The 12,037-nt window shown below is 37.1% G+C and overlaps 1 protein-coding gene across 2 annotated transcripts in view; it reads right to left on the reverse strand.

Moving 5' to 3' along the window:
• RMDN2 (regulator of microtubule dynamics 2) overlaps positions 1 to 11,991 on the reverse strand; it is a 128,959-nt gene extending 116,968 nt beyond the window's left edge. The window contains exons 1-2 of one of the 2 annotated variants that reach the window (XM_011997345.1): positions 11,891 to 11,991; positions 7,603 to 8,070 (exon numbers count right to left, since the gene is read on the reverse strand). In XM_011997345.1, coding sequence (XP_011852735.1) covers positions 7,603 to 8,054 — 452 coding nt within the window. In that variant the 5' untranslated portion in view covers positions 8,055 to 8,070; positions 11,891 to 11,991. Of the gene's footprint in view, positions 1 to 7,602; positions 8,071 to 8,418; positions 8,597 to 11,890 lie in introns of those variants that run through there. The other variant, XM_011997344.1, reaches the window with a different exon arrangement.
• Positions 11,992 to 12,037: the final 46 nt, after the last annotated feature.

The raw sequence follows: 12,037 nt of genomic DNA on the forward strand, positions 1-12,037 counted from the left end.
CCACTGTCAATATTAGACAGATCAATGAGACAGAAAATTAACAAGGATATTCAGGACTTGAACTCAGCTCTGAACCAAGTGGACCTAATAGACATCTACAGAACTCTCCACCCCAAATCAACAGAATATACATTCTACTCAGCGCCATATAGCACTTATTCTAAAATCAACCACATAATTGGAAGTAAAAGACTCCTCAGTAAATGCAAAAGAATGGAAACCATACCAAACAGTCTCTCAGACAACAGTGCAATCAAATTAGAACTCAAGGTTAAGAAACTCACTCAAAACTACACAACTACATGGAAATGGAAAAACGTGCTCCTGAATGACTACTGGGTAAATAACAAAATTAAGGCAGAAATAAATAAGTTCTTTGAAACCAATGAGCACAAAAATGCAATGTACCAGAATCTCTGGGACACAACTAAAGCCGTGTTTAGAGTGAAATTTATAGCACTAAAGGCTCACAGGAGAAAGCAGGAAAGATCTAAAATTGACACCCTAACATCACAATTAAAAGAACTAGAGCAGCAAGAGCAAACAAACTAAAAACCCAGCAGAAGATGAGAAATAACTAAGATCAGAGCAGAACTGAAGGATATAGAGATCAAAAAAATCTTCAAAAAATCAGTGAATCCAGGAGCTGGCGTTTTGAAAAGATTAAGAAATAGATAGACCACTAGCCAGATTAATAAAGAAGAAAAAAGAGAAGAATCAAATAGACACCATAAAAAGTGATAAAGGGGAGATCACCACTGATTCCATAGAAATACAAACTACCATCAGAGAATACTATAAACACCTCTATGCAAATAAACTAGAAAATCCACAAGAAATGGATAAATTCCTGGACACACACCCTCCCAAGACTAAACCAGGAAGAAGTCAAATCCCTGAATAGACCAATAACAAGTTCTGAAATTGAGGCAGTAATTAATAGCCTACCAACCATAAAAAGCCCAGGTTCAGATAGATTCACAGCTGAATTCTACCAGAGGCACAAAGTGGAGCTGGTACCATTCCTTCTGAAACTATTCCAAACAACAGAAAAAGAGGGACTCCTCCCTAACTCATTTTATGAGGCCAGCATCATCCTGATACCAAAACCTGGCAGAGACACAACAAGAAAAAAAGAAAATTTCAGGCCAATATCCCTGAGGAAGATCGATGCAAAAATCCTCAATAAAATACTGGCAAACCGAATCCAGAAGCGCATCAAAAAGCTTATTCACCGTGATCAAGTTGCCTTCATCCCTGGGATGCAAGGCTGTTCAACCTACACAAATCAGTAAACATAATCCATCACATAAACAGAACCAACGACAAAAACCACACGATTATCTCAATACAGACAGAAAAGGCCTTCAACAAAATTCAACACCCCCTCATGCTAAAAACACTCAATAAACTAGGTATTGATGGAACATATCTGAAAATAATAAAAGCTATTTATGACAAAACCACAGCCAATATCATACTGAATGGGCAAAAGCTACAAGCATTTCCTCTGAAAACTGGCACAAGACAAGGATGCCCTCTCTCACCACTCCTATTCAACATAGCACTGGGAGTTCTGGCCAGAGGAATCAGGAAAGAGAAAGAAATAAAGGTATTCAAATATGAAGAGAGGAAGTCAAATTATCTCTGTTTGCAGATGACATGATTGTATATTTAGAAAACCTCATTGTCTCAGCCCCAAATCTCCTTAAGCTGATAAGCAACTTCAGCAAAGTCTCAGCATACAAAATCATTGTGCAAAAATCCCAAGCATTCCTATAAACCAACAATAGAGAGTCAAATAACAAGCAAACTCCAGTTCACAGTTACTACAAATAGAATAAAATACCTAGGAATCCAACTTACAAGGGATGTGAAGGACCTCTTCAAGAATTACAAACTACTGTTCAAAGAAATAAGAGAGGACACAAACAAATGGAAAAACATTCCATGTTCATGGATAGGAAGAATCAATATCGTGAAAATGGCCACACTCCTCAAAGTAATTTACAGATTCAATGCTATTCCCATCAAGCTACCATTGACTTTCTTCACAGAATTACAAAAAAACGACTTTAAATTTCACATAGAACCAAAAAGGAGCCTGTATAGCCAAGAAGATCCTAAGCAAAAAGAGCCAAGCTGAAGGCCTCACGCTACCTGACTTCAAACTATACTACAGTAACCAAAACAGCACGGTACTGGTACCAAAACAGATATATAGACCAATGGAATAGAACAGAGGCTTGAGAAGTAACAGCACATATCTACAACCATCTGATCTTTGACAAACCTGACAAAAACAGCAATGGGGAAAAGATTCCCTATTTAATAAACGGTGTTGGGAAAACTGGCTGGCCATCCATATGCAAAAAACTGAAACTGGACCCCTTCCTTACACCTTATACAAAAATTAACTCAAGATGGATTGGATTAAAGACTTAAGTGTAAGACCTAAAAACCATAAAAACCCTAGAAGAAAACCTAGGCAATACCATTCAGGACATAGGCATGGGCAAAGATTTCATGACTAAAACATCAAAAGCAATTGCAACAAAAGCCAAAATTGACAAATGGGATCTAATTAAACTAAAGAGCTTCTGCACAGCAAAAGAAAGTATCATCAGAGTGAACAGGCAACCTATAGAATGGGAGAAAATTTTTGCAATCTATCTGTCTGACAAAGGGCTAATATTAAGTATCTACAAGGAACTTAAACAAATTTACAAGAAAAAAGCAAACAACCCCATCAAAAAGTGGGCAAAGGATATAAACAGACACTTTTCAAAAGAAGACATTTATGTGGCCAACAAATACATGAAAAAAAGCTCATCATCACTGTTCATCAGAGAAGTGCAAATCAAAACCACAATGAGATATCATCTCACATCAGTTAGAATAGTGATCATTAAAATGTCAGGAAACAACAGATGTGGAGAAATAGAAACACTTTTACACTGTTGGTGGGAGTATAAATTAGTTTAACCATTTTGGAAGACAGTGTGGCAAGTCCTGAAGAATCTAGAACTAGAAATACCATTTGACCCAGCAATCCCATTACTGGGTATATACCCAAAGGATTATAAAGCATTTTACTATAAAGACACATGCACACATATGTTTATTGCAGCACTATTCACAATAGCAAAGACTTGTAACCAACCGAAATGCCCATCAATGATAGACTGGATAAAGAAAATGTGGCATATATACACTACGGAAAACTATGCAGCCATAAAAAAGAATGAGTTCATGTCCTTTGCAGGGACACGGATGAAGCTGGAAACCATCATTCTCAGCAAACTAACACAGGAACAGAAAACCAAACACCGCATGTTCTCACTCCTAAGTGGTAGTTGAACAATGAGAACACATGGACACAGGGAGGGGAACATCACACACCAGGGTCTGTTAGCAGGTGGGGAGTATGGGGAGGGGTAGCAGCATTTAGGACAAATACCTAACATAGATGACGGGTTGATGGGTGCAGCAAACCAACATGGCACATGTCTACCTATGTAACAAACCTGCACGTTCTGCACGTGTATCCCAGAACTTAATAAAAAAGGAGCAAAAACATGATGACCTAAACATCCATCAACAGGGAAATCAACTAAGGTATATTCATTCAAAGGAATGTAGCATAGCAGTTAAAAAGAATGAAATAGTTTTATGCATATACGTATCGATATAAAAAAACAAAAAAAGTTATTGCAAAGCATGTTACAAAACGTGTGTGCCATATAATGACATGTATGTAAATTTTAAGGAAAAAAACCATTTATGTCTTGTTTATATAAAAGCACATATGCAGGAGAAACATTACCACTTTCAAAGGAAGAATGCACACCAACTTCAAGATGATAATCTCCCTGAGAGAAAGGAGAGTGGGTACTTCAATTACATATGTGATGTTTCATTTTGTAAAAGATCAGAAGTAGAAAACAACTTTGTTTTGCAAATTTAGACAACCATAATAGCAAGGCATATAAATCACCACACAATGAGCTTCTGAATCTCTGTTTATCTCCATGCTTTTAACAACTGAAGTTCCACATTAAAACTGACTTGACAGGAGCAAATAATGGTAAGAGTAAAAACACAATGAACAAAAAGCACTGTCTATATTTTTGGCTCATGAAAGTGAAAGTAAAGAGTTTCAAATAAAACCTCAAAAACCTGTATCTGTCTGTGGTCTTACTTTCATCATCATTCTCTATTATTTATGAAGTAATATTATGTAAAGTAATACATACTATGCCTGCTACTATGGTATTCTGGGAGTGGATTTGTGGGGTTTTGTTTTCTTTTCGAATAATCAGTACTGTTTCTGTTGATACTATATGAGGGTATCATATGAACCTGACACTAAATGAAAATACGTAGGGCAAGAAAAAAAGAAAAAAGACCCATATGGTCACTATACAACCCTGAGTCTAATTTTGAAACTCATCTATTCTTCCTAAAGCTCACAGTGAACTGAAAGAATAATGAATTTGTTACTTTCAACTGGAATAAAAGTTAACTTTTTAAAAAGATGTTTCTAAAGCTTCATATAATATTGTAATTCAAATAATAGTTTTAGACCCATAGAGTGATAAAGCAACATAAGTCAAATATGACAAAGACAGGCAGGAAGCTTAAAAAATAAAATGAACTGAAAAGTTTTCAGAAATCACTCAAATTTAAATGAAAACATCAACGTGAACTAGAGACCTTAAGAGTATATTTTTTACCATGTCCTCAAAGGGACCCAACCAGGCTCTGATACCAACCTCCCTAAAAATAGTACTCCCCCATATACCCAGCTTTTGGGGTCGAATACTATTCTCATCGAAAGAAACTGATGCTGCCACAGCAGTAGCTGATTCTGTCTTGGAGTGACAAAAAAATAAAATAAAAAAAATAAGTAAAAACATGTGATTACCAAGAAGCAAAGATGCTTTCCAAAATGTTAACACTAGTGCTAAAAAGGACACAGACACAAACTTAACAGACCCCTCTGAGGGCCACCTTATGAGAATTTGAGCACTGTTCATCACCACCATACCCAGCAGAAAATCAGCTGAGCCCCAGAAAAGGCATAAATGCATAGGTCCATAATAATACTTGTGTACTAAAAGACAGCACACAAGAGATTCTAACGGTTACAGAAAATATGTTCAACTGATCTACCCAAATTTCATGAGTCCTCCACTCAAGTTTTTGTCAACAACTAAGGACAGAATTAGATATCTTTCCTTTCTTATGTGAAACAAATAGTATCAGAAAATTGTGGCCGATATCCATTTTTTGAAAAGAAGTAAAAATCTTCAGGTACCTATTGTAAAAGAGAAATGTTACATATGGAACATGTAACTGTCACTTAATGTTTTAATTTTTGCTGTCAAGGACACTTGTGTAGGAAAAGCACATCCCACCTTAAAAGTGGGAAAGAGGGTATGACTCTATCTCCCCATGGCCAGTCTTCAGTCCCACAGGAGATTATAAAAAGACAGGCAATCTAAAATTTACACAAATATACTTTACAAAAACCTTGTTTTTTAAAAATATTTTATTTATTTAAAGTTAGTTTCTACATGCTTATTTAGAAAAATTTCACATGTAAATTTTTTTTATCTTATTCCTTTCTCAAAAGAATCCAAACTGCTTGTCTGCTTGTTTTGTTTACTTTTCTAAAGGAGAGCTAAACAGGAAAAAGCTTCTCCCCTTCTTTACTGAGTGCCATTTTCTGTAATATAGTCCAAGGCACGGGGGATGTACTGCATCTACTCTAGTGTTTTATTGCTAACAAAGGCACCTAGGATCAAGCAAGAGGAGGGAATGTCTCTCCTGACATCAGTCTTAAAGTTTTGACATGTCTAGTTTTTTCAACTAGCTGTACATTACTGTCATTCATAAATTTCACAAATCCTTCTTGAACCCACATAAAAAATCTGTGCCTACACCATTACTTGCAATTAAGTCCCATAATTATCTTCTTTATACTTCTCCTAAATGAATCCTAAACTTATCAAAGTTTGCCTCTTTTTCCAGAATTTTAGAACTTCTTGAATAAGCCTATGCTCAACTTAACCCGTGTCTTTTTAGATCGAAGGCCATTCACCCTTTTGGTCTACACTCCTTTAGCATAACTGGATTTTTCCTCTCAGTCTAGCGGATCTTCTCTGGTTAGTCCCTAGTTCCATTAGGTCTTTTCTAAGATGCAATTGCCAAAACTGCACACAGGACACACGATGAGGAAATACCACAGATTTACGTACAGGTAGGATAACCATCTGGTTTGTCTTTGATAACTCTCAATGATGCTCAATGCTATGTTGGGATTTTTGTTATTTTTAGAGTACTAACCTGCTGTTTTCTACATCCATAATAAATAAGTACTAGGTCTTTTTTCTGAGTTACAGTTTCAAATGATTTAAGATTATTTTAGATTCCTTCTGAATAGTTCCCTTCCCTATTTTAAAACCAGTCAACAACTTTTTGTTGCTGTTCAAGAACACAAATTTTTTAGATCTTCCTAGAGCTATCATTTGTGGCTCTGCCCTATTTGAAAACTATTGAGAGTCATTGTTCTAGTTCACTTACAAAGAGACTAAACAATTCAGTTCCTAGCACTGATGTCAAAGACCTGATCAACTATTTACATTTTTTAATCTATGAAATTATGCTTTTATCCCTAGCACCTCCCTCTAGATCCTTTGTTTCCTCCTTCCAGATCCCTTCTCCCAATTCCATGGTAATTTAACAGATCATTCATTCATTCAAGAATGTGCTAGGCACAGAAATAATGTGTTAGGACTACAACAATGAAAACACAAGGTCACTGCCCTCAAGAATTTCAGGCTGTATCATATTCACTAGGGCTCCTTTTTTTACCTGCCTATTTTATTCCTCAAAAACACTAGTCAGGCACAATTTCTTTATTCACACATTACTTGCTTTTCCCTAAAAGAATATTTGTTGATGTTTCTGGTGTTAGAATTCAATGGATTAACCCATGCAAAAACAAGACAGAATCACCTATATATTCTCAAGTCTTTTTTGACCTGCATTACTATTCAGTAGCCAGTAGCCCAAATGGCTATTTAAATTTAAATTAATTACAATTAAATACAATTACAACTTCAATGAAATAAAAGAAAACTTCAGCTCCTCAGTTGCATTAGCCACATTTCAAGTGCTTTGTGGCCACAGGGGCTAGTGGCTACCATATTGGGCAGCACAGACTTGGACCATTTCCATCACTGCAGAAAGTTCTTTTGAATAGGAGTGGCTAGAGAATTCTCACATAAGGAGTCACACAGTGGCCACATTAAAACAATAGGTTATACACTTCGGCAAATAATTACTGCCTTCCTCAATATTCACATAATACCACCTGCTACAAGTTATTTATATTCCTTTGGTCAGTATGGTCTAAACTAGCTTAAATACTGACTACTGAATATGACTTTAATTATAATCTAAGTCAAAATATCACTCCTTTTCACTTTATGTGAGCAGCAGAATACATGACTGGAATCCATAATGAAAATACCTAAATAATAGTAATAATGATAATAATCAATTCAACATGAGAAATATCTTAAAGAAACTTACCCTCCTTCACTTTCTGCTTCCTCTGAACTATTACTTGTTGCTGAACTTTGAATTGTAGGGAGTCTTCTTTTTCTTGCTCTGTGCTGAGGGCTTACCTTATGAACAGTTATTTTCCCTCCAAGTTCATCTTGTATATATTCCTCCAGCTTTGGAACAGTTTCTTTAAGAAATCTGATTTCCTCTTTGAGTTCTTCCATATTTGTCAGTAATTCGTTTAACTTCTCCAGTATCTGAAGTTGCCTTTCTTGAAAGATCACTGTTGTTCCTTGGTCATTATGTATTTCATCTTGCAAAGTTATTGAATTAAATGTATTATCCAGAGAACGAAATTTAGGTAACTTCATTGCTCTCTCTGGTTTACGGACCTTGTGGTACCACAAGAGCAGCAAGCTGATTCCAGCAGTGCCCACCATGATGCCAAATATCAGTTCTTTGTTTGTGGAATGAGGCATTTCTTGGTTTTTGTTTCTAAAATTAAAAACATAAATGTAAATGACTGTTTATGTATTTGTCCAAGACAAAAATATAGGTGCTTTTTCAATCAACAAAAGCCAAGTTTACATCACAAAAATCACTCTATGCCTATCACAGGGCTTATAAAAAGCAGGACAATTGCCCAAAGAATGGGAAAGGACAAATGGAAGTATACTGTTGTAAGAATCTTAGATTACAATGAAGAATTATCATATTAAGTTAAAGATGCAAAACCACTAAAAAGCAAACCACTAAAACCACTAAAAAGTAAAAAAAAAAAATCCAAGGTGATACATAATAAGCCAATAATAGAGATAAAAACAGAACATTAAAGATACTCGCTTGGTCCAAAAGAAGGCAGGAGAAGGAGAAAAAAGAACAGATGGGCAAATAGAAAACAAATAGAAGAGAAATTATGCCATTATTAAGTGGGCAAATGGTGCCAAAAGATCAAGAAATAACAGTTTTTGTTTGCCAACAGAAAAGACCCCATAAAAAGAAAAGAAAAATTGATGAAGTAGACATACAGAAAACTGCATAGCAATAAACTTGAGAAGGCAAAGGAGGTGGGCTCTATTGTACAAGTACAGGAGTTGACCTTTGATGGGAACATAAACCATTCATTCATAGTCATAAAAGGCAGATTATGTGAGCAGAGATTTAGGTAGGTGGGTAGATGCAGTGCTGGGAGGTTATGCAAGCTCTCTTTGATGGCTTCACTGTTCTAAGTGAGATAGGAAGCAAAGTAAATAGCTAGGAGTGAGAACTGGGGAAGAAATATCAGTAAGATGAAAATTCTGAATTACGTTGTATACCCGAAATTCACCATCCTCTGCTATATATCCTATGATTCCACATATTCTATCAAGCATTGTTTCTTACACTTTAAATGGCCAACTAAATGTAATGTTTCAAATGCTTCCTTGGTGGTCTAATGGTTAGGATTTCTGGGCTCGCAAATGCCCTATGGAAGAGGGTCTGAGAGAACAAGCAGCCATAATCTATTTCTGAAAAACCTGCTTAAAAGAATGTCTTTGGATTCCTATTTTACTGGATTATATGCCTGGAACACAGAAAGTATCCTGTTTGGATGCTCTACACTTCATTACAGGCCTAAGTGTCAATGAGAAGGATTGACTTTAAAATAATCTTCCAGAAATTACCTCAGGTGTTAGTAAACTTTATATCCAAGAGATTTAAGAATCCCTTATTTTAAACCAAAGATTCCAGAGAAAGCCTTGGTACTTAATCTGGCCTGCTTTACCTCACAGAAATTTGCCTGGAATTAACTTGAAAATTTTTTTTTCACCTAATTGGTAAAACTGGAAACTGTAAGTCTAACCATCTGCCCACTCCCAGCTCATCCAGGAGACATGCCAGCAGCAGATTCCAATCAATTTGTAACTTCAGCTGAAATTGTAGCTAATTATTGCTAGATGTGTAAATGTATTCCTACAAAAAAAATTATATCATGAAACTAAATTATCTTGAAAGCTTATTGCAAAAAGATAAGAAAAATCACTCTATGCCTATTAATTACAATTGCATTCCAGCTAATAATCACACATCAAGTTTAATCATCTTTATTTTTGTCAATAGAATTATTAAGGCAGGATGTCCATTCTCTGATATAGAGGTCTATTAAAGGGAATCTTCCTATCGTGTTTGCTTTCTTTTGCCCATATCTTGGACTTTTATATTAATATAGCCTAGTTTGAAAATATTTTCATTTAATAAGCAAATAAGCAGAAGTAAAGATCTATCTAGGAAGGAGAACTTATTCTTGAGACAGGACCAGGTTTCAGCAGTCATATTTTGGTTGGCCCTTTCTTTAGGAACTGCACCAATTCCAAATCATGTCTTCCATGCAGGACCTATTCTTATTTTGCAGATAAGTGAACTGAGGCACACAGGTGTCAAGTCACTTACCCAGTGATCATCCAGTTAGGAAGTGAAAACTGTCACCTTTCTTAACTCTTGACACCCTGTTCTTAACTCTTGGATGCACCCACAACATGTGGGAGATTTGGAAAGCATCAACAAGGAGGTGGAAAGGAAAGTGTTGACTGAGCAAAGATGCTCAGAGCTGAAATATTATTTCTGAACCACGAAAATTAACTAGAAAAAAATAGAATCAATGGAGCAGATATGTTTTAAACAAACACAATAAAAGACTAACAGTTCAAGCTATGTTTGAGTTTTATAAGAGTATAAAACAAATGTGCTTCCACACAGATAATTTGAAAAATGACACATTAAAAATAATGTACAAAATACATCAGAATACTTGCTTGCCTTCAGAATAATTTCAAAGGTTGTATGAAGTCATTTACATAACTTTTTTTTTGAGAGTCTCGCTCTGTCACCTAGGCTGGAGTGCAGTGGTACAATCACTGCTCACTGTAGCCTTGACCGCTTGGGCTCAAGTAATCCTCCTGCCTCAGCCTCCCTAGTAGCTAGGACCACAAGCATGGGCAACCACGCCTGGCTAATTTTTACATTATTTGTAGAGAGTGAGTCTCCCTTTGTTGCTAGACTGGTCTCGAACTCCTGGGCCCAAGCAATCCTGCCTGCACCTCTCAAAGTGCTGGGATAAGCAGCATGGACCACCATCTCCAGCCTTGTTAGCTTTCATACTTCTATGTTAATAGTATGCACTTGTAGTATAAAAATATAGTAATTAAAAACTTTACCAAACGGATTTTAGAATTCTAATATTTTAATAATCAGATGCAAAGTATTATGTTACATTGCAATTTGTAAGGTGCTAGTAAATAACAATGGAAAATGACATCTTAATATAGATTATGGCACTTAATGTGTAAAATTAATTAAAGGTTAACAGAGATGAGAATCAAGTATTCTAAAATGGCATCAAAATGTTGACTCTAGAGTATGAAATGTTTTCCGAAGAAATGTCTGAAGAAACATTTCATTTCCATGTTCTAGTTTTATTTTTAGATGTAGAAATTATGATTTACTAAATTAATTATAATGCTTTCACCATAAATCTAGCATATATATTCATTTACTTCATCAGCAGACCCTTATAAAATGCATAATAAACTCGGGGAAGTTATGAAAAATTTTGCAAGGATAAAGATACATTACAAAAAAGCCCAAGGTTTAAGTTTCCTAAGAGAATTGCACTGAGACTTGAACTAGTGATCAGATTTCCTACAGTGTCCCGGAAAACCTGGTACTTTCAAAGTGAATTCTATTGTTCATTTCATCAGGTTTTCATGGTTTTTTTTGTATTTTATAATTTATTTTAAATTCAGGGCTCCCAGGTGTTTGGCTTATTCCCCAATGTTGGCAGCACTGATAATCTGGCCTTCGTTTTTGCGTGAAATAGGCACAGACCAAGTCTGAGAGCAAAGAAACCCCACACAAAAACAAAATGCTTGCGCAAGGCTGAAAGGTTAAGATCCAAGATGCCGAAGCGACAGCCCAGCAAGTGTCTCTGGTGAAATTCTTTGGGGTTTGCAGGGACCAGCCGGGCCGAGGCACCAAACTGCCTGTTCCCCACGCACTCCACAAGGGGCAGCGTGCGAGGAAACACCGGCGACCTCCGGGGCTACGGCTTCCGTGGCGCAGGGTCAGCGAGGGATACACCCGGGTAGCCACTACGGTCCGCAGCTCCAGCCCCGGGAACGCAGAGCAGCCCTCACTGGCAGACTCAAGCTTCGGCAGGGACACACCGACCCGGAAGTGCAGTCGTCCCCACCGCAAGTACTTCCGCTTCCCTCCGTAAGTCCCCGGCCCGGTCCGGCCCCCACCGGCTGAGCCGCCCCCTCCCAGACTGCGCACGCACCTGTGTTCAGTGCTCCGAACTTTCAGCGGTCGGAGAGCGGAGACTAGGACCTGCTGGCGGGCAGTGGCGGGCGGACAGTAGTCCCGGAGTCCGCGGGTCCTAAGGTCCCGCGCTGCGGCCGTCGCGTCCTGACCCAGATAGCGGAGG

Source organism: Mandrillus leucophaeus, unplaced genomic scaffold, assembly GCF_000951045.1.
Source record: "Mandrillus leucophaeus isolate KB7577 unplaced genomic scaffold, Mleu.le_1.0 Scaffold538, whole genome shotgun sequence".
NCBI classification, from domain to species: domain Eukaryota; kingdom Metazoa; phylum Chordata; class Mammalia; order Primates; family Cercopithecidae; genus Mandrillus; species Mandrillus leucophaeus.